The 27,085-nt window shown below is 45.5% G+C and overlaps 3 protein-coding genes; all 3 read right to left on the reverse strand.

Annotated features, from left to right (window-relative positions):
• Positions 1 to 13,744: 13,744 nt before the first annotated feature.
• GSTUM_00002994001 (uncharacterized protein) lies at positions 13,745 to 15,441 on the reverse strand. XM_002836615.2 has 5 exons: positions 14,977 to 15,441; positions 14,667 to 14,917; positions 14,546 to 14,571; positions 14,220 to 14,471; positions 13,745 to 14,160 (listed from the first exon to the last, which is right to left on the reverse strand). The coding sequence occupies exons 1-5, from the start codon at positions 15,007 to 15,009 to the stop codon at positions 13,838 to 13,840; spliced, it is 885 nt and encodes a 294-aa protein (XP_002836661.1). The 5' UTR covers positions 15,010 to 15,441; the 3' UTR covers positions 13,745 to 13,837.
• A 953-nt stretch (positions 15,442 to 16,394) lies between these two features.
• On the reverse strand, positions 16,395 to 17,859 carry GSTUM_00002995001 (uncharacterized protein). XM_002836616.2 has 6 exons: positions 17,820 to 17,859; positions 17,703 to 17,741; positions 17,524 to 17,618; positions 17,216 to 17,453; positions 17,130 to 17,157; positions 16,395 to 17,073 (listed from the first exon to the last, which is right to left on the reverse strand). The coding sequence occupies exons 2-6, from the start codon at positions 17,736 to 17,738 to the stop codon at positions 16,529 to 16,531; spliced, it is 942 nt and encodes a 313-aa protein (XP_002836662.1). The 5' UTR covers positions 17,739 to 17,741; positions 17,820 to 17,859; the 3' UTR covers positions 16,395 to 16,528.
• A 2,309-nt stretch (positions 17,860 to 20,168) lies between these two features.
• GSTUM_00002996001 (uncharacterized protein) lies at positions 20,169 to 22,360 on the reverse strand (the record flags this gene model as incomplete). XM_002836617.2 has 5 exons in its annotated part: positions 20,169 to 20,701; positions 20,737 to 21,466; positions 21,530 to 21,757; positions 21,837 to 22,136; positions 22,257 to 22,360. 5 exons carry the CDS (start codon positions 22,358 to 22,360, stop codon positions 20,630 to 20,632), a joined length of 1,434 nt encoding a protein of 477 aa, XP_002836663.1. The 3' UTR covers positions 20,169 to 20,629.
• Between the last annotated feature and the right edge of the window lie 4,725 nt (positions 22,361 to 27,085).

The raw sequence follows: 27,085 nt of genomic DNA on the forward strand, positions 1-27,085 counted from the left end.
TCATAAACATAGCATCCCTAGCACTATCTCATGGTTTTTGAAATCTGCTACCTGAAAGGTTGCCATTTCCCTATAGCTGTCAATATCTATAGGTACTTCTACCGTATGAGTTATAAAACCTATTGCACTTGGCTTTCCATCTACTAAGTAGACATCTCTCACTTTCTTCACTTTCTTGGTGTAAAGACTGTATTTGTTGTAGATTTCCTTGTCGATGAAATCTTCTATAGCCCCTGAGTCAAGCATTGATTATATTATTGTTTCTTCAAGCTTTTCGTTAAATGTCTTCATCTTAATTATTATATAATCTCTGTAACAGGTACAGGTACTCAGTTAATAGTATTGTTTTTTGTTTTGTTTTAAGTATTATTTTGATACTTAAGTTTTATTACTAAAATGTATCATTTGATACTTTTGAATTGTTTCGTTTATGCTAGACATGAACCAAATTGTTTATTTAAAGACTGCCTGATTCTACAATGGAAACAGCAGACTTCAACAGACAGTATTTCAATATACTTGGTTGAATAGTTACTTTATAGTTTTCTTAGTACACCCTCAAAGCCTTCTTTAGTTCTCAGCTCTCGCCTCCTCTCTGGTAGAACAGGCTACCTGCCAACTATCATACCTCTTACTGATAACATAACTAGCACCTTGTGAACACATTACAATCTCCGTCTTCTTCTCCTAGTTATACATGTAGTGTCATATAATAGTTTGCTAACTTGATGGGTTTTCCAGGTAGCCATTTTAGGTCTCCAGGACCACCATTTACTGTAAACTCTCATCTTTTTCTGCCAATAAATTCTTGGCAATCATTTCATGGATGTTACTCTTCTTCTGAAATTGGAAGTGATTGTTTTCAGCTACTTTTGTTCTTTGGTATCTGTTGTCGGGTCTACTCCGATACTCCCATATCTTATGTCTCGCATTTTCTCTTCTCAAGTAATGTTTTCCATTCATCATTCTCGTATATTCTTTCTTGGATAGGTATAAAGCTTGTCCTGCCGTTACTTTATCCAATTCTATTGGTACGCCTAGTGACAATACACTACTCTCGCTTCCAGTTACTTGTAGTCTCAAGGTCCCATCCACATTCCTGGATGATTCAACCATCTTATAGCTATAGTATTCTCTGAGTTGTTTTGAACTATTACTAGTCTACTTTCCTTGTTAATGGTCCACCTTGCGAACCTTTCCGATGTCGTGAAGGCTAAGTTGGAATTTCTTTATAATGCTGATAGTCATTCAATACAGTTCCTTAATAGGATACTGTAGAGGGTAGCATTGTTGAATTCTGCCTCGTATTCCAGTAGTTGACATTTGTTCCAGTATGCTGAAAATGTTTGCTTTCCTTCTTAGAGTTTTTCCAACTTTCGTCTTATCATTTCTTTGGTATTAGGATGGCCAAATTGTTCGAAAAGGATTGCCTTGAATTCATCATATGTGACTCAGTCCCTCTGCTTCCGTCCATCTGGGAAGGACACAATCCATTGTCCAGTGAGTTCCTTTAATAGTGATTCTACATAGGGTATTTTGATCTTATCATGATGTTTTCCGTATCCTTTGACCATGAAATATCCTTCGTATTGTGCTAGGAATATTCATAGTTTATCTTCAGCTCTTTCGTATATCTCTTGTTCCTTCACCTTTAGCCCTTAGCCATTTCCTTGTCCTATCATCATATTTCATATTACCATCATGAATAACTAAAACTGGCTTTCTGTAATGATCCCTCCTTGGATAGTTAGTTCTTGGTAATGGGGAACGATACTTCTCTTCTTCTGTTTCTTTCCTTAGTCTTATGATAGCACTAGGCCTCTGCCTAGGTTAACGATAGTACAAGACCTCTGTCTTCTATCGGGAACACCTATCGTAAGCTTTCTATAACTCTTCTTCGTGAAGAGCTCTCCTTGGTGTAACGATAACGTTGCAATAAAGATAAAGATCGTAAAGGTGTTTTATATTCGTTAAAGTAATAAGTAGGAAAAGTACTTAAAATTCAATCTAATTTTATTTAAACTCGTACCGCCTTCACTGGCATACGACGAGCCCCCGCCGGCAAAGGGATACCACTAACCAGTATACCACCAATCCTAAGCTAACTAAGTCTACGGCCCCGCACCTGCCATCCCCGAGTCATGCCCGTACGAGAACTAATTACAAGACCATCAAACAACCTAGCGCCCACCCCAGTCTAAGTCTTTAGCCCCTCTGGTATGAAGCCAACCAGTACTAAGCGTAGCCGAAGCCGAGCAAAAGACCAACCCGACCAGGTTCCTCGTCCAACAATCAAAAAAAAAAAAATCACTACCACCCGGTCTAAATACTGTCCTGTAATACCTCCGTCACAGTAGAAAACAAAACAAAACACACAAACTAAACCTACAGGCGACACAATGGCAGGGAGGAGGTAACCAACATGTCTACCTCTCGCACCCGTATACCAGGCCATTGACCCTATGAACCTACTTTGCCGGTTGCCTCCGAGAAGTGTACCGGTAAGGAGGACCTGTACCTGTTGCCTGTCCCCCAAACAAAAACAATATAAACAAAGGAAATACATAGTGGTGGTGACAGACTGTAAAGGTCAGTAGGCCCTATCTCCTACCCATGGCGCCTTGTCTCCTCCTGCCGTACCCAGAACCAAACCCAAGAAACCAAACAAACCCCACAAAGCACAGCACGCAAGACCTAAACAAGTCCAACTAGGTGGTCACAACCCACTATCCACACAGGTGGCCATCAGCCAACCGGTCCGTCAGGGAGCTTTACAGCACTCAACAGCTTCGCCCAGCAGTCCAAGCTAGACTGGAAACACTTAATTAGACCTCACCCAACCTGACGCAGGCCCAACCTGACGCAGGCCCAACTGGTGCTCACAGATGCCTCTCCCCCCCCAATTAGCCCCCCCGCAAGCCCTACACACAAGGCGCCGCAGAGCCCATCCAGCCCCCCCAGTCCCTCAGACAGATCAACCATCCAATAGCTACGGGACAGCTGATACCTAGCCCCATCAAGCAGCCACTGGTCTTGGCCACCCAATTGAGTCCTATCCCCCAGCCTCACATAGACAAGGGGGACCCACCAGCTACAGCCAGGAGCCACAAAGCATGCGGCACTAGTACCCAAGGGCACTGGCACCAGCCACACAGTCCAACCAAGTCAGAAAAGAGTTAGGCAGAGCCAGTCTAAGCCAGCCCTACAGGTCCGGAAACCCAGACCAAACGATGAGCAAGAGGCACCCCCAACCCACCCGACAGGAAGGGGGAGAGCGAACGAACAGAAGCAGAAAAACAGAAGGTAGGACCCACTTGCAATAGGTGAAGCCACCAACCACAATCCAAAACCGAACCACCCAAACGCACAGACAACACGAGTGTCTGGCAGCCAATCATCCCACACCACCCCAGGCAGCAATGAAAAACCACACCAGATGGTAAGTCTTTTCAGAGTCAAAGCCATCCCCACGGAGGCGAGGAGGAGATACCTGACTGAATTACTGTAAATGCTACAAGGACAAAAACTCCAAGTGAACGGCGATAAACAATATCGTAGGATTCCGACTATAGAAACAAAAATGTAACAAGGAGGGGCTGGGCGGGTACCACCCTGTCACCTGAGGAATGATGCGGCCGGTACGATGAGTTGAAACTTGGGAAGGTCATTAGTCTAACCCAAGGGCGTTTTGTATCATAAGAACTAAGGACTCTGTTAAAACCCAACAAGAAATATGAGCTGGCCCAGAGAATGACACGGGTGATCCCCCCAAATACAATATTCAATCCCCCCAATCAAACACGAAACCTGCGAGTAGATAATAGACAGAAAGCCAAAGACATTTTACCAAAAGGGGCTCATAAGCGACCATGATGAATAGCTCGAAGTACTAGCATCATAAAATAGCCAGCAGGGAATGAAACGAGAAGCAAACAAGTAATCCGCCACGCAATACCTAACAGATCTCAACACCAAAGACTCCAGGAACTACTGAGTGAACTCAGATATCTCCCCCAGAATCCAAGGCATCAAGGCCTCTCATGAGTGCAAAAGAAATGCTCAGGGCGAAGTGACGGTAAGGACGAGGAAAAGTACTTAGAACAAAGCATGAAGAACCTATCCTCCTCAGCCGCATCAGCCTCCTTATATAGTATTCTTCCCGCCCATAATCATGTGACCCAAAGCGGTCACATGTGTAAAACCAAATCATAACAAACTAGTCATGTGACCAAAGTGGTCACATACTCAAAACCCATGACCTCATAGCGAGGTCATGTGTAAAAACTCATAAACCAATCATAACACAATAAACAAGTCATATGACTCAACTGAGTCATATGCATGAAACCCATGACCTCATAACGAGGTTATCTGCGAGACATAAATCATATGCACAAGGCATACCCACAAGGCACACTTGCAAGGCGCACATCCCATGACTCATATTTGAGCCCTGTGCAAAAGTATCATAAATCCCATACGTAACAAATCATATAACTCGAATGAATCATTTGTATGAAACAATAACATAACTGTGACTCATAACCATGTGTCACGTGAAAACCTTTTCCTCACCAAGCCACATTCGTGACACTTTCTGTCATGCCTAAGATATGGGTTCCTAGTGCTAAAGGGGCCAGGGCAAGTGGCACCAGTACTGCTGATCCCAACATTCTTCTTAGTTGCAGAGTTCCTGCAGGTGAGCTATCAACCGGTAATCTGTTTTCTGGTGTTACTGGACTTTCTGTTCTTGAGGAGTCTACTGAAACATGATCTATGGTATCGCTAAATTCCCCTTGATTCAGGTTGTATTCTTTGATGTCAATATCTCCTTCCCTATCTGGATTAAAGTAAGCCATCTTATATTTGTTTAGCATCTCTCTAAGTGACGCTATGAAATGTAATGATCCCTCTGTGGATGGTTAGTTCTTAGCAACTGGAAATGATATTTCTCTTCTTCATTCTTCTTCATGTCTTATGAGAATACTAGGCCTCTGCCTACATTACTGATAGTACAAGACTTTTGTCTTCTATCAGAAACACCTATTGTAAGCTTTCTCTTACTCTTCTTCATGAAGAGCGTTCTCGGCGTAATAATAATAAAGGTTGTAATAATTATAAAGAGGGTAAACGTATTTTATATTTGTTTAAAGTAATAAGTAGGAAAAGTGCTTATAATTTAATCTAATTTTATTTAAACTCGTACTGCCAACACTTGCATACAACGAGCTCTAGGACTGGGCCCCCAGGTTGTCACATCCCAGATGCCACAACTACAAACTAACTAAACCTCTAACCCCATACCTCAAACCTGCCCGCACCATGCTCCAACATGAACACTAAGTACAAAGACATAAATGGTAAAGAAAAATCCTCCTCAGTCCAGCCTACCCGCCAGCCAAGTTACCCATACAAATACAAAATGTCCACTACTGCCACCTGAATGTGATCACGCGATACCCTCCTCCACAATATAAACCTACTCGAGTGTCCCTATTCAATGATCTCAGGACATCCCAATGACTGCCTCAGCACTCGCTCTCATTCCTAAATAAAGAAACGTCCAACAGCCAAGCGTATAGACCTGAGAGAAAGCCAACTTACAGGATGAGGACCTCCTAGCCTAGAGGGTACTAACCGTCATAGAGAATCCAGAAGGCATTATAGTAGCAGCACAATCTGGAAACCTCAGTGGAAGCAGCCAGGATAATGTAGTCCCCGAGCAATCGATACCTGGCCAAACACACCTAAGAATCTAAGTCCTCCTCAGACTCCTCATCTCCCTCCACTTGCGACAAACCCGCCCCAGACTCCATAGTGGTGGGTACACAATAATGAACTGACGAAGGCAATGACCCTTCCAAGTCAGGACAAGTGGCACAGGTAAGGTCTAGTTTTGCTTGACCCGTTGCTTCTTGTTCTTCTTCCTCTTCCCACCCCTTGGCACAGGTCTAGTAATAGGGGTGGATGGGCTATCCTCATCACCACCAACCGCTACAGGAGGTATACCACCAGAGACATTACCCCGACTAGCCACAGGCTCAGCTACTGAGGACTCAGGCACCTGCCCCCCTGAAGAGGGTGATACCACTACAGCTGGTGTTACCATACCAGGACCTACCCCACCCATAACAGGAGCAAGTGCCTTAACCGGATCCGATGAATCAGGAACCGGAATGCCTACACCGCCACCTACAACTGAAGCTGTAGCAGTGGCTAGGATACCCGCCAATGCAATATTCCCCTGAGGGAACTTCCCCCATAGACTCTGAGAATTCTCAGAGTCTAGCCCACTTCTTCCAACCAAGACCACCATAGTAACCAAACTGATCGAGAAGACAGGCCATGAGAGGATAACTGTAGGAGCTTTAGCTACCAAAATCGTGACCAAACTGCGAACAGTATCACGTTCGGAGGCTAGGGCTGCCGACAAGGTAGATGTTTCCTTCTCAGCTTAATGAAGTCGCTGAGAGAGGACAGAGATGTGATACCGAAGGCAAGAGACTTCGGCCTCTAGGTCGAAGTTCTTCTCAACGGCACAAGCCAGAACCATCAATGAATGTAAAGCAGATGTGGCGGAGGGGGCGGAGGCTGATTTAGCTATTGAAATTGACCGTAAGGAGGCAATTACGTAGACGAACAACTGAAAAGATAAGTAAAAGGAAGAAAGCACCTCCAGCAAATGTAGCAGAAGGTATAACAACTATGGCCCCGAAAGGTGATCGAAGTTAAAGACTTGAATCCTATTGTGAGATAGAAATTAAGGGCTCTGATTGGATCGACACCAAACCTTTACATTGCAACAAACAGTAAAACAAGGAGGAAAAGTACTTAGAATTTAATCTAATTTTATTTAAACTTGTACCGCCAACACCGGCATACAACGAGCCCCCGCCGGTACAGGGATACCGCTAATCAGTATACTACTAATCCTAAGCTAACTAAGTCTACAGCCCCACACCTGCCATCTCTGAGTCATGCCCGCACGAGAACTAATCACAAGGCCATCAAACAACCTAGTACCTACCCCGGTCCAAGTTCGTAGCCCCTCTGGTATAAAGCCAACCAGCACTAAGCGTAACCAAAGCTGAGTAAAAGACCAACCCGACTAGGTTCCTCATCCAACAAATATAAAATCACTACCACCCAGTCTGAAGACTATTCTGCAAAACCTCCACCACAGTAGGAAACCAACAAACAAACATACAAACTAAACCTACAGGCGACACAATGGCAGGGAGGAGGCAACCAACATGTCAACCTCTCGTATCCGCATATCAGGCCTTCGACCCTATGAACCCACTTTGCCAGTTGCCTCCAAAGAGCATACCGGCGAGGAGGACCTGTACCCACTACCTGTCCTCCAATCAAAACAACACAAACATAGGAAATACATAGAGGTAGTAACAGACCAAAAAAGGTCAGTGGAGCCTATCTCCCACCCGTGGAGGCATGCCTCCTCCTGCCAAACACTTAGCCAAACCAAAGAAACCAAACAAACCCCACAAAACCCAGTGTGCAAGACCCAAACAAGTCCAACCAGGTGGTCGCAACTCACTATCTGTACAGGTTGTCATCAACCCGTCAGTCCGTCCAGGCACTTTGCAGCACTCAGCAGCTTCGCTTAACAGCCCAAGCCAGGCCAGAAACACTTAATTAGACCTTGCCCAACCTGATGCAGGCCCGACCGGTGCTTGCAGGTGCCTCTCCCCCCCTAATTAGCCCCTCCCAAGCCCCGCACACCAGATGCCACAGAGCCTATCCAGCCCTCCAGCCCCTCAGACAGATCAACCATCTGATAGTTACAGGACAGCTGATACCTAGCCCTATCAGGCAGCCACTGGTCTTGGCCACACCAACAGAGCCCTAACCCCCAGCACCTCGCAGCCGAGGAGGGCCCACCAGCCACAGCCAGGAGCCACGAAGGAGGCAGGACCAACACCTGAAGGTACTGGTACCAGCCATACCATCCAACCCAGTCAAACTGAAATCCAACCAAGCTGACAAAGAGTAGGCAGAGCCAGCTCCACAGGTCTGGCAACAGGTATAGGCTGAACGATGGGCAAGAGGCACCCCCAACAGATGCAATATGAAGGGAAAGGGCGAGCAAACAGAAGCAGACAAAGAGAAGGTAGGCCCCACTTACAATGGGTGAAGCCACCAATCACAATCCACAACTGAACCACCCAAATGTTCAGATAAGGAGAATACCTGGTAGCCAATCATTCCTCACCACTCCAGGCAGCAATAAATACCACACCAGGGGGTAAAACCTTTCAGGGTCAAAGCCATCCCCACTTAGGCGAGGAGGAGATACCTGACTGAACCACCGTAAATGCGGCAAGGACAAAACTTCCAAGGGAACAGTAATAAACAACATCGTAGGATTCCAACCATAGAAACACAACATAATGAGGAGGGGTTAGGCAGACACTACCCTGCCACTTGAGGAATGACGCAGCCGGTACGATGAGTTAAACTTGGGAAGGTCATCAGTCTAACCCAAGGGCATTTTGTATCGTGAGAACTAAGGACTCCATTAAAATCCAACAACCATGAGCTAGCTCAAAGAACAACAAGGGTGATCCCCCCAAACACAATATTCTATCCCCCCCAATCATACGCAAAACCTGCGAGTAGGTTATAGACAGGAAGCTGAAAACATTTTACCAAAAGGGGCTCGTAAGTGACTGTGATGAAGTGCTCGAAGTGCCAGCATCGTGAGATAACCAGCAAGCAATGAAAGAGAAGCAAACAAGTAATCCGCCATGCAACGCCAACAGACCTCAACACCAAGGACCCCAGGAACTACTGAGCGAACTCAGATATCTCCCCCAGAATCTAAGGCATCAAGGCCCATTGTAGGTACAAAAGAAATGCTCAGGGCAAAGTGACAGTAAGGATGAGGAAAAGTACTTAGAGCAAAGCATGAAGAGTCTATCCTCCTCAGCCATACCGGTCTCCTTATATAGTACTCTTCTCACTCCAAGTCATGTGACCCAAAGTGGTCACATGCTCAAAACCAAACCATAACAAACTAGTCATGTGACTAAAGTGGTCACATGCTCAAATCCCATGACCTCATAGCAAGATTATGTGCAAAAACTCATAAACCTATTATAACATAATAAATAAGTCATATGACCAGAAGTGGTCATATGTGCGAAACCCATGACCTTGTAATGAGGTTATATGAGAAATATAAATCATATGTACAAGGCATACCTATAAGGCATACTTGCAAGGCATACTCACCAGAGGCACATCCCGGAACTCATAATCAAGTTATGTACAAAATATAACAAATCATAACCTAATAAGTTATATAACCTAAATGAGTTATATGCACAAAACAATCACATATCTCTGACTTATAATCATGAGTCATTTGAGAACCTTTTCTGTGCCAAGCCACATTTGTGACTCTTAGCTAGTCATAAAATACATTAAATAAACAAGAAACTTCTACTTTTCCTCCTCTCAACCTTTCCAGCTATCATCCAGCAACAGAGAAGTGATCTTAACAATATAAGCTCTATGACAAATCTCCATTACCCTATCTTTACTGTTTCTCCTAGTGAATTCTTAGTAGATATCAATGAAAAAAAAATTTAAAAACCTACCTAGACAATTTTCATCTATATTAAAAATTCTGATCCGAATCTTCTCAATGCACACTAGAGTTGGCTTTTACTTAACAACTGTACTCGATCCATAGTGATGGAATATATATTGGTAGAGTTTACTAGTTTATTAAACTTCCCTATAGACATGACAGTTTACTACTGATATTGCCATAATTTGAAAAGCTTTTAGTCATATAGATGTATTGGAAATTCAGTAGCTAAAGCACTTCAGTCTTGGAAAATTCAAAACACTAAAGAGCTGGCTAGCCTACTATAGAGAATCTTGAGGATCAATATAAAGGCAGATCAGATAAGCTCATAGGAGTTTGATACTTATAAATACATTGTAGTAATAAAAAATAACTATGACAACCAACTACCGCTTCAAACTAAAGAACCTATTAAGTGAAGTTGTAGGCTTAATTATATTAAGTTTTACTATTTTGTTTCCTCAACTCTATTGTTAAGATATTAAGACTATTTATAACCTACTCCCAAGTATCTCAAGAATCTCAAAGAGATTCCTTGTAACAATCCCTCTCTGGATAGTTAGTTCTTGGCGATGGGGAATGATACTTCTTGTGTCTGTCTCTTTCTTCCTTTGTCTTACGATAGCTCTAGGCCTCTACCTACGTTACCGATAGTATAAGACCTTTGTCTTCTATCGGGAACGTCTATCGTAAGCTTTTTCTAACTCGTCTTTGTGAAGAACCTTCCTCGGCATAACAATAACGTTGTCGTAAAGATAAAGATCGTAAAGGTGTTTTATATTTGTTAAAGTAATATGTAGGAAATGTACTTAGAACAAAGCGTGAAGAACCTATCCTCCTTGGCCGCATTGGCCTCCTTATATAGTGTTCTTCCGCCCCTAATCATGTGACCTAAAGTGGTCACATGTGCGAAACAAAATCATAACAAACTAATCATGTGACCCACATGGTCACATGTTCAAACCCCATGACCTCATAGCGAGGTCATGTACAAAAAACTCATAAACCAATCATATGACTCGACCGAATCATATGTGCGAAACATAACTCATATGCATAAGGCTTACCCACAAGGCATACTCGCAAGGTACACTCGCAAGGCACACTCATCCCATGACTCATATTTGAGCCATGTGCGAAAGCATCACAAATCCCACACATAACAAATCATATGACCCGAATGAGTCATATATGTGAAACAATAACATACCTGTGACTCATAACTATGCGTCACATGAAAACCCTTTCCTCACTAAGCCACGTTCGTGACATTCCTGAACACTATTAGGATAGGAGGAGAAGTGTTTATAGAATTATACTTTAATATTAGCAGATCTGAGGAAACTATAAAGTAACTATTTAACTTGTAGTATATTCAGAAGGGTATTCCTTAGAAGCTTGAGAAACTCAATCCTTAAGGGATTGTAGTCTCTTCAAATATACAAAATTGTAATTAAGAAATATAACAATACTAATATATTCAAAGGAAACATTCAACAGTGCCAACATAGTAGCAAAAGAAAATCAATTAAAGTCATAAAGGAGTAGACTTGATATAACAGGATGAAGCTAACAAAACTAGTAATGGAATCCAAACAAGGTAAAACAGGAGGTCGCTACTAATGTACTAATCTAGTAGTAACAGTTATTTAATGGAATACTGTTGGAAAATATGTTATTCCTTTTCTATCCAGTGATGAGGTTGTGTTGGTCATGTGACACAGCCACATGACTGTGTATTATACTAGTGTATCCTAGTACATTCTTTAGATTTCCTTGGTATGAGACAGTACTCATGTAATGATAAAGTATATATAAAAGGGTAGATCCAGCCTTCCTATCAGAAGAGTGCCCAAGCTTGTATAATCTAAAAAGTCTTCAAGATATATTTTGCCTATTATTGTTACTTCACTATCACTGCAGTTAGTACAATAGATACAATATTTCTCAAATACCCAACTAGGTATTAGCATAGCAAAGGGTACAACTAAGCAAACAAAGAAGATGTACTCAATTGAGTACTAACTAAGTGGTGGAGGAAATATGCGCTATTAGGAAGAGACCTAAGTAGGTGAGTACTAACATCAAGTTATTTATATTAGTAAAGAACAACAGGATTCCGTTACACTATTATTTCTCTTAATCTTCCCAAGATCACATTTCAGTTCAGTCATACTCTTAAGATCTATCTTCTCATAGAAAGCCCTCATTATACCAGTAGTCAATCCTCTCCATTACCACTGCCTCCTAATAATACATGTTCTACCCCAGTCTGAACACGTTACAATCTTTATCTTTGGAAGAAAATATTTCTGTACAGTTATACTCTTAGAACCTACCTTTCTACAGGAAACACCCATTAAACAAGGAATCATGAGATACAAAGAGGTGTCCAAAAAGTCAGCTGGGCAATGCTATTTTACCAGATTGTTTTCTGATATAGATGACCTCGAAGCCATGGTGGCAGTAAGAGTAGGTTTCCTTTATTACAGTCGGAGGATTTTATTACATCTCTCATACGACCACCAGGCCCGGAAGCAGGGCTGAGTTTCCGTTATGAAGCATTTCACGACATTATGTACATGACCACCTGACCGAGGGGATAGGAGTGAGTTTCTTTTGTCATAGGATCTTATTGAATTCAACAACCACCGGGCCCCGGAGGGCAAGGATGGGTTTCCTGTACGAGGAACAAAACGCTGCTTGGGATGGAGGGAGACATGGGGGTGAAGCTTCTTTCGTTTGGGCCTGCAAGGAAGTGCAGCGTGAACCCCATTTAGGCCCGCCCAGTGCTAGGAGCAGAATAAACGGTTTATATACATACATACACACACAACCATGCTGGTCTGAGTCGACCGAAAGTTAGTACCCCCGCCCCTGTGTAGTGAGATATTCCTCCAATTCAACCCCCCCTACTATACTCTACCCTACCCAACCCATTAATTGCGGACTCAAAACTTCTATCATATGATACCACATCATAAACTCTCACTAACTAACCCTCACTGGTGTTAACCAGTCTCTCGGGCGTTTAGCCGCAGCTACGATAAATCATCTATCATAAGCTAAGTAGCTATCTTATAGGTGCTCCATGGAATAACCAAACGTTCCCACGGAAACAAGCCGTTACTAATCAACTAACTCGGGCGTGGAATGAAAATAAAAGAAAAGAAAAAATTCTCCCCCCCTCCAATTTTGAGGGAGGGCGGAGGGGGTACTGGTACCTCATCCAGCTCGAGGTTCTATTACTTACTATATTCCGACACGATAACATCAACCGCAAAAGGGAGAAAATTACCACTCCTGGTGTCCAAACACCTACTGACTCGAGACCAGATATCACAGTCTCCGCTATGATACGATATCTCCCTCCGATGACAGCCGTCCCCCCTCCCCCCCTACTACCAAACCAAGAACCACCAGCAGGATTACACCAATAACGACACCCTAATAATATTATGTATATATAAACCATGAAAATTCCCAAACCACACCTTCCTCAATTCAATCCTCACCTTTCTTCCTCAAGGCGTCACGCCTAATCACTCGCCTAGGAGCTCATGGGCAGAGGATGGAACCAGCAATATAATGCTGTTTCATGTTACCGACTACGATACATGGGTGCCCTCCCATGGGACGTCAACTACCGGTACCCTGAGACCGTGTTCCCGTGCTGGGCTGTTGCCGGCAAATAAATAAATAGCACGAAAGACATTTGGGCCGGATGGCCTGCCACACTGCAGACGGTAATGAAGGCTGGCCAACTGGGTATTGCACTGTAAGGGGGTGGGCTGGACAGCCGGTAGATAGCGGCATGGCACACTTACAATTTAGAGCAATCAATTACCGTACTGGCAGGCAAGAGGCAGGCCCATGTGCTAATCACCCGATCCAAGGGGCTAAGCCATCATATGGCCGAATGTCTCCGGGGTCTTTAACTTTAATCCTACCCTGTCCCTGCATTTCAATTATATGCCAGGTTAGGCAAGAAATCACTAGCTCTTGGTTTCGTATGTCTGCGCCTACCAGTGTCTCATATCACTTTTCTCCACTCAAGAGAACAAGGTAAAACATGAAAAAGATGGTCATGGAAATATAATATTATGGTATTTTTCTAGCATCCGAGAACCCCGAGAAAAAATATAACCATAACGCCCTCATCACCCAAGCTCACTCTCTAGCTAGGTATCATCGCGTTCGTCTATAAATTCCCCTATGACGTTATATCTTTGCCTCCGTACGCTCCGCCTGAGAAGCAGACCCCCCAGGAGCCTCACCGGGCTTCGGCTTGACGACGGCGGAGTCCCAAGCTTCCTCATCCGAAAACCACCAATTCCTTTCCTCGCCGTTCGCGAGGAAGGCGCAATCCCCGTTGAGGACGCTGTCCCATCCACCCCCGACACCGTTGCCACCACGCCAGGCTATATCCGGGATGGGAAACGCGTCAGACGGAGCAGGGACTATGGTCGGGCTGGTAGGAACCTTGCGGCGGCGATAAGTGCTAAGAGAGCAAGTTCCAGTCTTCACGTCAAATTTCTCATCACCTATTTGCTCAGCCTAGTAAGCTCCGTCCACAGGACCAACGGGATCGCAGAGAACCGACCAGTGAGAGCCCTCCCAACAGCAATATTAGGCGCAGCATGACTACAGATGATAATAGCCTTAGGTCCCTTCCCCTCCTCAGCCCAACCACGATCAATGTCGGCGATAATTCTGGCAAGGGCATACGCAGTCCTATCGTGAAGCTGAGCGATGGTCTCACCACTAGTGGATGGGATGATAGTGGGGACGTGGCTAAGGCTGACACGTGGGAAGAAAGTGTGCAACAACTCGGGGCTAGCGGGGGACGGGTGTTCTGCAGCAAAGAATTGCCAACAAAAAACTCGTGAGCACATCAGGAAGGTGGAGAGAGTAGGGAGAGTAGCCTACCGAATCGAGCGACACCGTACCATTCCCTGTTCCGAGTAGGCAAAGCTCAGTTAGCACGAAACGCGGGGCAAGTGCGGCGGACGGTAGTGTAGTAGTAGGTGTCGAGGGATCGAGAGCTCACCCGATACCGTTATCAGCAAGAATTCCTAGATCCAAAGCTTCCGCCGTGGGGTTGATAGTCTCCAGACAGCGGTAAAATGGGCTGCTATAGATTCTGTCGATTTTAGGGTCGAGCTTCACAAGGTGCGCCATGAGCTCCCTCGCCTGCTCAGCTCCGTGAGCAGAGAGCGGGGGATCAGAGGAGACGCCGGTAGGAGATTTGATCATATCAGAGATATTCCCCTGGCCGTCAGTCGACCAATTGCTGCGAAACTACCGCCCCCACCGGTCAGAAAAAAGCAAAAGCCAAACAATAAGATCAAAGAACTCACGCCATGTCTAGTAACGTAAATCGTCTCAAGCATCGTAACGGATTCAGCTTCTCTGTTTGCCGGAAAATTGACAGGAGAGTAAAAGTAGAGGACGCAAGGTAGTAGGAAGAGAGAGAAGCTTGTGTAAAAAAGATATGTGGAACTTTGCCGGCGGTATGGCATGGGTTTATCACACTTTGCCTTCCCGGGTTTAAGGCTCGCTGAGGCTCCGGGTTCAAAAGTTGACTAAGGCTGCAATGAACAACATCAACATCTTCTTCCCTTGGCCTTCCCTTCCCTTTACCCCTAACATGCAAGCCAGCAGCCCGCTCTGAAACCACCTCAACACCACGAACCTGTAATTATTTTTCTTCCTCCCCAATCTCCTTCCTTCCTTCCTTCCTTCCTGCAACAGGATCTCGATCGGTCATAAGACCACTTTTTATCTTATTTTTACCTTCTTTTTCCCCCCTTCCCGCCTTACTGTATTGCCTTTCGGGCTCGTGTGACCATGATCCCACATTGCTTAAAATCACTCTTTTTTTCCTTCCTTCTTTCCAATCCACCTTATCCAACAGTCATCCGAGGACATGTAGTGAACCATTGAATCGCACACAATTGATGACATAACATACTCGACGCTTCTTAGCCTGCCTACATACATGCATGGTGCCCTACCCTGCCTGCTCTGACGGAGATGGAGGGGAAGCCCAAACAAGCTCACACATCACCCCTTCCCATCTGCGTGGGTATGGTATCCACGTACCGTAGCTGCAAAGCGCAAGAATGGAAAAGGATTCATTGCCTCGTTATGGACAGTTAGCTATCCGGCCGTAGATTTCGAGCCCGGTGAGCCTGCATGCGCTGAACGAGCTTTCGGTTTCTCGTTTCCGAGTGACGGAGCATGAGGCCAGAAGTGGCTCTATGAATTATGCAAGGTGAGAGATAACTTATAGCAACGTAGAGCACGGGTTATATTATGAAGTCTTCATAAATAATCACTCGGCTTAGTAGCAGAAGTTGCCGGAAAAGGCCGACTTATGGTACACAACCTTACCTACCATCCTGCACCCCACCCATGAAGGAGGGTGTCGTATGTTCTAGCGGAAGGTTATCATCGTGAAGAAGGGAAGGTAGCATGGGGAGCCGCCTCGGGGTGGTTGCGCAAACTCTTAATCCTATGCTTCTGGTATAATATGGGGGGGGCCTGATCAGCTGGTATCGTGTGTGACCTATAGGCTAGCTACCGGCGCAAGTGTCCGCCCTATGATGGTATCGGGGCCCTGGTATTATACAAATTTACCCCACGATCTCATCTGAACCTTGAAAAGCTGTTGGTATGACACAAGGCTACCGGGCGTGGGGCGTAGGGAGTAAGGCGAGTTACACAGCAGCTTGCCCCAACCTCCCCAATCTCCAGCAATCGCAAAACGAAGTTTCAACGACCATCACCACTTATTGTTATGAACATGCATCACAACCCTGATTTCCAGAATTGGTTTTATAGTGTGACAACTGCGGTACCCTCTGAGTACCAGTATGGAATTGCCATGTTAACAACAGCGGCCATCTGTTAAGGAGAAGCAATATCCTCCTTCTCGCCTCTAACCTTCTTCCTCTCGCTCATTCGGTCTTTAGCCTTCTGTTTCGCCTCGTCTATCCACTCATCGTATTTGCCATCCCTAAGCTTACTCGCAACAGCTCTCTTCAAGACCTCATGAGCAAACCCGACAAAGTTATGCCTGCGAAGCTCATTCTCCCATATCCACATCTTCCTCTTCTCGTCCTCCCGAGCAACCGTTTCAACATCGCCGATCTCGGCGGCCCTGATCCTCAGGTCCTGTACCATCGCCAACAAATTGAACCGAATCTCGGTGGCAGGGTACCTCTCTATCCTCCGTTGCAAGACCGGAATGACCTTTTCTGGGAATTGTTCCTCCGTGCACTTCCCGTGAGATATGGGAGAGGGCTGTAGACCGTCAATCTCGTATAGGATACCGTTGATAGGAGTGTAGGCAATGAAATGGTACAAATCATCATCCTCGGTAGCAGCACGGGTGCCCTCATCAATAAAGGGACTAGAACGAGCGAAAGAGTTATGAACGCCACGGATCAACTCTAAAAACCAATTAATATCATCGCACAAGTCCAATGTAACAAGGATCCCGACCTACCAGAATTTGACAAAGCTTCACCGCGGAGCTACACACCCGTCAGCACAATAATCCCCGTTAAACAACGGCTATGAGCATGAACTAACCTCTGCGGGAAAAGCCTGAGTAAACTCCTTAAACTCTCTCAATTGATCGCCTAGATCAAGATCTCCACGATTGAGCAGCACCGAGAGGATAGCTTGAGTAGCGCAAGCATTCTGAATCGTCTGATTCGCGAAAAATATATTCTCAGAAGCGGCGAAATCGTACTGACCATCTACCGCTTCGTCGGCTTTCTTCTGGCCGACAGGGTACTTGAATAGGAAGATGACGCCATAAACGGGACTAAGAAGTGATCCATCAACAACAACAAAGCGAGATAAGATAAAGTAGAAAAACGGAAAGGTAAACGAACGATTGTTGATTAAGATAATCCGCATCCAGCGCAATCATCTCCTCGAACTGGACATTCTTGACACCAAGGTTGTCAACAAGGTAGGTGAAAACTCCCTATGAGGAAAAGAAGGGGAGGAAGAAGAAAAAAAGAGTCATCAGCAAAAAAAACCCAGAAGCTCCCACTGAGGTAGACCATACTGCATCGGACTCAATAGTGTTCCAACCGCCAGACATATTCTAGTGAGAGACAGACGGAGATCCGAGTTAGCTTCAGTTTACACCGTGAGTTGTGGTGAAGAAAAAAAATATCAAAACCTCGAGTTGGTTGATGGGTGGGGTGCTGTGCTGTGTTGTGTGTGTGTGATAGAGAAAATGCAGGTTGTTTGTTTGAACGAATAAACGGCACCAGCAACTAAGATTGCAACCCTGACAGGTGGCGGGGGAAGGAAGAGAGGAGGCTCTGCGGCTTTGTCAGCGCGGTCCCGTTTGCAACATTTATGTTCCGCTTTTAAAATCACGTGCGAGACAACGGCTCGGACGATGGAATGGAAAAATTGGAATAGCGCAGGGTTGAAAAAGGATGAAAGGATGAAGATAACAAAACCACCTGGCATACACACAAAGCGATAGAAGCTCACCTATGATATACAAGTACAGTACAGTACAGTACAAAGTACTCGAATACAGTACATCTAGGGGCCACCGAGTCCAGAGTCACGACACGAACAGAGAGTTGAGAGAACCTTCGTTCAGGTTTAACTAATTCCCACACGAGCACCCCCCATCCTCCCCTCCCGTCCGTCACATGCGCTTTATCGCCACCGCCATTCCCAGGGGGACTCGAAACAAGAATCAAAAGCTCGAAAATTTCCCACCGAGTGATAAATTATGTCCGCACCGAAGCTACGAAGCGCCCAAGTTGAACACGGAGTCCCTTTTTCTTCCTCGCCCCACGCGCTGTCACAGTCAAAAGTAAAAAAGTGAGGAAAAAAAAGAAAGAGAAAACAGAAAACCCCTGACCCGAATAAATTCTTTTTTCCCTTCTTTTTTTTTTCCTTTCATTTTTCTCGCCCACAGATAACCGGACAAACAGAACAAGTGCGATAAGTCGGAGTATGTACCAATCCGAATGATTATTCCAATACAGGAAGGGAGAGGAGAGAGAGGAAGGGGGGGGGGAAGGAAAAAAAAAAGAAAAAAAAATATGTGACCTTTAGCCCATGAGACAGGACAGGACAGGACAGGATAGGACACGGGATTCAGGTCCAACTAGGCATGCTCCCTCCATCCTCCTGTAAAAATAAAACATGCAAATTTAGAAAAAATATGCAAGTGTGGGACTTAAGTTAGCTATCGTATGTATGTATGTATGTATGTATGTATGTATGTAAGTGTGTATGCATGTAGCATCTGTTTCTTTTATTGTATAAGTCAAGGTGCTTGTCCGGTTGTTGCTAAAAGAGAAGTGGAAGGAAGAAATGAAGGATAGGAGGGGAAAGAAAAAAAAGGACCGTCATGATAAGTGTACATAAGTGTAAATTAGGTTATAATAAGTACTCGTATAATTAAGTTAGGGTTATTCACGTATAGACGCTAATAGTCGCCAATAATAATAATAAGAATGACGGAGAAAAAATTTCCAACCCGTATGGTACGAGTATTAAGAATATCTTAGCGCGCAGTACTGGGGTCACTCATCATGATAAGTATGGCATCCGTGGCACAGGTACGAACTTGTAACAGTAACAGTACGGGATGTTACGTTATGGGCGGTTCGGGTAGGTAGGGTGATGCTTATGATGGCGACCAGGAATGCAAAGTTAACCTCCGTCACCCTCAAGGTTGTACAATCCTTACAGTAACTTACGATGGGGTTACCATTTTCAGAAAAGCAACCATCTGTAATAGATCAAAAGTCATGTCGATCCTCGTTTTTTTTACAGGGAAGTCGCCCTCAAATTTTTAGCTGAATGAAGCCTTGGATTGATTGATTGATTAATTTGATTGATAGACAGACAACCACCCCCCATCCGTCCATCTATTTCCAGGTCCCGGAACTCAAGGGCCTATAATATCATTTTCTTGAAGGGCTGGATGAGTGAGCGAGCGAGTGAACGAATGACAATAAAGTACCGTATTGTAGACCATTTTAAGACATGTTTAGTTTCCGATCAATAGCGTGTAGAATAATACAATAGCGTAGCGAACTGATGACGCTCGCAAAATGACCTATTGGAGGTTGCACCTTCAGGAATAGACGAAACCTGCACAAGTTAGCGTCTCTCTCCCTTCCCCCTCGGTCACTCAACTGAGGAGTGCAATAGCGCCGTTCTATTTGCACTTGTACTCGTACTCGAGTACTGAGCACTTGTATGAGTGCTTGCGATACTTGTAGATTAGGGTACCGGTAGAGGGTGGTCGGCAAAAGAAGCTTAACACCCACCCACCCACCCACCCACTAACCCCCCTCCCCCCCAGTGGGAAAACCTTGGCCGGCGCACACGGACTTCTAAACCAGTAAGGGTCACTAGAAGATCTTCGATGGTAAATCGCCCGCGTTTATGGAATCGATCGGCTAAATCTGAGCCTCTTGGGTCCTTGAAAACCAAGCTGGGTCGTGACAATGTTTCACTCACGCAGAGATAGATGCGTTAGGCAATTGATGTTTGAGCAATTAACGGACAACCAAACAAAAGGATATTCATACTTAGTCAAGAAACCCAAGAGAGAGAAAAAAGGAGACGAATAAGAAGTAGGGGGGTGGGGAGAGGAGGGGGGGGAGGAAATAAAAAATGGAAAGAAAAAAGCACCCGAGGAAAGCAAAGAACTTCTAAAAAGAAGCTAGCCCCCTCTCGTAAAAGAAAAAAAAACCCATTTTCGCCGTGAGGAATGTCTCCACTCCGGGAGTATTCCCAGTGTAAAAACAATAAAAATATAACCCTAGTATCTCGTCCATCCATGGTGCTCTCCCAACTTCCGATACCAATGGAGCACCAAACCAAAAAAGAAATCCGAAAATTCTAACGCTATACTGGTTCGCCACCTATCCTCTACCGAACACCTTAAACCATTCCCCTCTCGAAGCATGCCTCAAAAAGACACAGTTTCCCTCAACTATGACCAGCTCATAGTCTCAGGCATCCCAACTCCCTCTCCCGCCCGATGTAGATGTGCCTGAATGCGGTGCTGAAGTCGGGCTATGCGACATGCCGAAACCTGCAAAGGCACTAACATCAAAGCCATCTAAGTTGGTGCAAAGTGGTGCATGTAAGACCCTAGGGCTTTGACCACCACCTTCCATATCGATATCACCCCCCTCACTATCTTCCGCGTCCCAGACCCTCCTCCACCCCATCCTCTGTCTGAATTCATGAACCATGTTGAGGGGGAATTCCATAAGACTGATGGGCCACCGAAGCTCGCCGGCGTCCATGCGATCCCGCTGCCGTAGCAGATTTCGGTGAATCTCCTCAACTGGCCCAACCGACATGGTCCCAAAGTATGCTGCACCCACAGCAGGGAAGAGGGGTTCGACAGCCAGGGCAACACCGTAAAAGTGAGCCAGAAGAATCATAACACTAGGATCCCTCTTAACACGCTTGAGGAAGTCTATCGGAAGGAAAAAGAGCCAAGCGCGGAGCGGGTGAATAAACTCAAACTGATCCTCGGCCGAGTGAATAGGCACCCAACTCTGTAAATTCTTGATAAAGTTCATCAAATCACTCAACCCTCTTGTCTCATCAACCTTGCCGCTCACATAAGGTTCCAGGCGTTTCAAAGCTTCGTAGACGTGCTCTAAAACCTGCTTGTCGCGTTCCGGATCCTCGATCTGAGGTTGAAAAGGAGTTCGTGAAAATATCCTCTTTTCCTCCATAAACTCACCAAATTCGCTATCATGCTTCCATGCTTGCATGGCATTTATCACAGTCGAAGTTCCCTGCATCAGACTTGCCCACATCCGCCTGAAACATGTCAGTCAGCTGTTCACTGAGTCGCCGGGTGCCCCGTGGTCAGACTGAACTCACCAATCAGTCGCTTGCCATGAGAGAAGAATTGACGCTGCAAGCACGGCATCAGAGTTTTCTTTGGAGAATGCCCCGATGGCCTCCTGTAATCCTTTCAGGGCTAGCCCCCGATGCTGGTAGGCAAGATGCATTGTCGCCGAGCATGTTGTTAGCCAGGAAAGATGAGAAGCAGACAAGGCCAAAAGCGAGTGCATGACATAGTCATTATTCGCGGCAATTCTTAGGAACCTCCCAGCCAAATTGTAAGCGTTAAGAATAGAATAAAGAAGCTGTGAAAGAGCTTGATGAGGATACTAGGGTGGCAAACATTGGTACTCGCTTCGTCCAGATTGAATACTTATCTGGCTCAGCACTCTGCATCTGTGTCGCAACAGATGAGATGTGGTGTATCAACCGAAGATCGGTCGGTGTGTATCGTGAGGGTGATAGTTGGTTCCCAATACCTAGACTCGGGAACGGGTATTCCCCACTTCTAACCCACTGATCGAGTTCAAGCTGATCTTGAGGAGAGGTACCGAGATCCGGATCCCCCGCCACTAAAGGGGGCACCACATCATGGGGAGTGTCCATATAATCGCATCGTACGTTGTGCTTGGTGCAGTTACGGCTTTATCCAAGTGATAGTTGTCAGCGGGATAGAACAGCGGGGTTGAAGGAAATATAGACCAGGAAAGTTAGACGAAAGTAGGGCAACATAACCCAAACTCAACGTCTCCTATTAACATACCATTGAGGAAAGCTTTCATCGCATCGAATATGTCTCCTCTTGCAAGTCTTACACCCTTTTCTCGACTTGGTATGGCTTTTCCGCGACCCACCTGGCCCAGGCATCTTTGTATAGAGGTTGAAGGACGATGGAAAACTTTTGGATATAATTATAGTAAGAACCCAGATTAGCGTCAAGCCACACAGACAGTGACAGTAAGAAGAAATGTATTTATCGGCTCAAAGAAACCACGGTGGTGTTCAGAGTAGGTATTTGAGGTCCGTTGTCAATATTGCTTTAGTAGAGTTTACAGTATTTAGGGGTTTTTGAGTTGAAGGTGGTAGAGGCGCAGCCTGATCGTTGTGGTGCAAGGTAAGGGAAAAAAAGAATGAGAGAGTAGCGGACGAATAATAGAGATAGGCAGATGGGGATCAGTTCCCGCAACAATATTTGGTTTGATTTGGTTTTCTGGCCAGCGGGACCCACATAAAAGAAGGCTTCTGGAATATACTCTAGATGCCAGACAAATTAAGCATAACCAGCAGCCACTGACTAGAGATGCAAGAAAAGTCGGTGTCCGTGAATGGCACCGGCACAGGTTGTGACTCAGAGTCAACGGACAATAAAATTCCGATCTAAGGTTGAGCAAGTGAAGGACCACTGGCTATTACCAAATCGACTGGATAACGCTCTCCCGCCCGGAGTTCGATAGGAAGTGAGGGAGAGAGTGTGCAAATGAATCCTTTGAATGGATGGTTTTCCTCCTGTCTCAAACCCCAAAAGCAAATGGCGTCTCAGGCCGTATTTGAAGCGCTACGTGAATCCCTCTTGTCTATAGGGTAGAGAGAGGGAGGGAGAGACAGAAGGGATCAGAATACCTCTCTCCTACGACGCGTACCGGTAATAGTAAATTGTGCAGAGAAAAACGTGAGAACGGGGAACGCTGGCTCAAGGGTTTCTTGTTGCACCAACCTAAAAGGCTCTCTCTGGGCCTGCAATGGTTCCACATGTACTGTCCGCACACAGCCTCGTGTAACCTTTTTTTTGACTATAGTTTTTGTCTCACTAATAGGAGGCTAAAGGAGAACTCGGACTTGAAAATCCTCAAAACAACAATCCATAGAAATAGTAAGGAAAAGTACGCTTCTTGGGTTTGAAGGCCGGGAATCGTGACGAGTGACCAAGAACGAATATGAGCTTAAAAAAGTGTGCCCTTTTCTGCTTTTGCTTTTTCACACTCATTTCTTTTCTTACGCAGGCATTCATACATGCCTTGGCGAGAAGCAAGTTCATCATCTCGATGCAGGGTAATGGTTGGTTACCGTAACTGCAGCCGATAGCCGTTGGACCTCTCTCCTGAGAGACAGAAGGGAAATAATGAGAAATCGGATGCCTCCCGCTCAGCCTTGGGGTCAGTCGGGTCACTGATCGAGTGAGAATATCTATTAATTTAACTCACAAGGTGTGACATTGTTCCCGCTCGCGTATTTCTACAGTGTCCAAAGTTGCGCAAAGGTACATCGGCCAGTGTGCCTAGGCTGTTCGATGGCGGCATTCTTGATGGGTTCGGTCGCACAATGGGTGTCCCGTAAGCCTGGGAAAAACGTCATTGGAAATGACCTTCTGTCATTCGCTTCATCCCTTTAACTCTGCACGTGGTTTAGCCGATGATCTTTCTCACCAAGGGCTCGTTCCAAATTGTTCATAAAATGCTATGTAACTCCGTATTCCTTTCCGGATACGCCATCGGCATTGAATTCTAAAGACAGTTTTCGAAAGAGTTAACACGACTGGTTACTCACTATGGGATATATTCATCTTTCACTAGATGAAACATGGGTGTAAAATTAAGGTCCAAGCCTTATATAGTCTCCATAAGGCTCTCAGCCTTGTCGCGGTTGAAGTCGCCTTGTGGAGTAAAGTTTCGGCGTAGGCTCCTCAAGCTCGTACTGGCAAACTCAACAACGGAGACGCCGACGATGGGAATAATTTAACGCTTTAAATTTCTCCGCTAGCGTAGCCATGTCGTTCCTCGGAAGTTGCCATAACAAATGTCCGACGTCGGAAAAATAGGGAGGGGCTCTTTTCTCTGAGGTAACATCGATCTCTTTAGCACAGGTATCATCGCGCCAGCAGTATGCCTACTTTTGACCAACCTTGTCCCAGCAGGTACAGTAGTTTATGCTCTCCACGACCGGGCATCGGACAGGGGTTTGGGGAGCCAGAGCTTCGGCAAGCCGTCCCACCCACCCACCGGCGTCTCCGGGTGTAATAAATCTCCCAGGACCGCCGGATAAATGATGGAACGTAACACAGTTACAGAAAAGCGATTAGGTATGTACCAGATAGGAGAGAATCAGGTACAAACCCCAACTAGCCCGCAACAAAAATATTTGTAGCAATAGTGAGCTTCGTATGTACAGTACAGTACTGACTCCAGTTCGTATTCCCTGGCCCGAGACTAAAATGCGTTAAGCTATTGCGGTGGGTTTCTCTTTTTGATATGCCTGACAAACTCCAAGGCTTACCGAGATACTCGCCATGTCTAAGCGACTCTATTCTACCGGTAGTAGCGTCCTGACCCAACGCTATGGTACACCGTCTTTAGGACTTTTAACAATCACCCCCGTTATTATGTAACGAAATGATGATAGAGACTTTCGCTAAATGTGCATTTGAGATGAGATCGGGGCTTATCCACGTGCAACCCAAAATATTGGGCTCTAGGTTATTGAAGTGGGCCCGTGCTATGCGAGCCCGGGGCGACACTGGCTGCCTAGTCGACACCAGAACTGTTTGAACCCCCTCACGCATAAAAGGTACTTTGCGGGTAGTGCCGGAGACTTTCGGTAATGCCGTTGATTTTGTTAAAATTGGGAAGCTCAACGGCTTTCCCGGGAGCCCCGGGTATCCCGTCATGTAAGATCAATCGGAAATGCCGATGTCCCAGAGGGCACTGGGAATATGCTGTCTCTTGATACGGTGGGAACAACCCCGCAAATGAGAGACTGCCATTGAGCTTTCTCTGTCTATTGGGTTGTTGCTGCGGCATATTCCAACTATAGTGACAAGCTAATGCAGCCATTCATCACCAGCGGTTCGAAAGTCACCGGCGAGCTTCCATCTTCCTATCCAACCCCCACCTTTCGGCCCTCCTCTTTAGCTGCGGCAGGTCGTGATGTACTTCCACTTGAACCTGCAGTGGCCTCTGCCTATCCATCGTGTATTCTTGCCAGGTCACGCATACCGGGATACTCGTGTACACCAAGATAAGACAAGAGCAAGATACTCCCTAGTTCCCAACTAGGGATGATCGAGATGCCAGACCCCGGGAATCCCGGAAACATTGAGCTTGGTTACACGTTCGAATGTTGGCTTTTTTTTTTGGTGCGGATTGTTGGTTAGCCTGTCTGACTCCAGTCTAGGCACCAGAGACGACCCGTATAGAACTCTCAACACTTTATTCCTGCACATCCAATGCGCTGTAACTTGAGAGAGCGGGGTTAAAATGCTGACCTCTCCTGGCCTACCCTTTCGCTCCTATATCAGGAAATGTAACATCGAGCTCCGTTTATAGGATCTCATCAAATAAAAAGGCTTTAGGAACCCCGTTCCAGCCGGAACTCGAATAATTGCAGCAGGGATACCTGAGGGACCCCTGGCGTCAAGCTACAGACTGACGGACTCAAATTGAGTAAGCGGGGTTTAAAAGCTTGGAGAAACATGGGGCTGTCGTAAGAGGCCAAGTCCCCGGTCGTCTTGTCCACATTTTCCGATATCCTAACGATTGAACGGCCAAATCAATCCGGGTAGAGTAACACAATATGGTCATCTGATGCAATGGTCTCTTGCAGGTAAACTCGAGCCTCAGTGTCATATTTAGGAAACCAGGGTCATATGGCTTGAATGGCAATTCCGACTACATGGATGGGTCTCCGAGACCTGGTAGCATATCGATCTGTAAAGCTTCGGAGAAAACTTGAGCCGAAGTGCCTAGAATCCGTGAGACCGTGACCTTTATGGTTAGCCCGATGTTTTGTATCCAGAATGGTGAGTCACGGGAAGACGCGCCTGTTGCGTGACGCTTCGTGCAGAAGATTCCCAGGTATTGTGAGAAACATGATTATAAAGCGCAAAACAAACTTCTCATATCCGATTATTAGTGACTCATTTGGAAGAAAAAGAAACCCAACCAGAGGGGTATCTTGTCTGGAGCGACCAATGACGAGCGTCGTAATGGTTATCCATGGGAGATGGTTTGTAAAAGAAATCTGTAACTAGATACTGGTGCTCGTTTCTAAGAGTCTTTACTTGGAAAAGATATATTGTGGGGAGGTTTTCTTGATGATTCCTGTTTGATACTTTGCCATCCGTTAGTAAAAAAGTAGTCCAAGAGAAAGTGAAAAAAAAGCCGTTCAGGAAAGGATCACCACTGCATGCCCACAAAGCCTGTAGAATACCACACCGGAAAATACCATACAAGCAGATAATGAGTCTTGGGGGGAAATGCAGAAAAGGACATCTTCCTCCATATATAGGAAGAAACCATCGGTCGCATGACTAAACGGACTCAGTTGCCGGTACTTAACCTCAGCTTCGCAATGGGCAATGAGATGAGCAACCGGAAAAAAGCCCCCCCGAGACCATAGTGAGTGTTCTGTCTTGTGATGCGATCACTAGTCTAACTTGGGATCGAATGAAAGCGAGAGTTAACCAGCCACTAGATAGGCACTTATGACCAGATTCGTCACTTACTTTATCATTATCGAAGGGTCTCGGTGGGTCATGTTCGCAAAATGATCGTAACCTCATCCTGGACTACCGAAATCCAGGATTCACCAACTTACCCG

This window comes from Tuber melanosporum (assembly GCF_000151645.1).
Source record: "Tuber melanosporum whole genome shotgun sequence assembly, scaffold_154, strain Mel28".
Lineage (NCBI taxonomy): Eukaryota > Fungi > Ascomycota > Pezizomycetes > Pezizales > Tuberaceae > Tuber > Tuber melanosporum.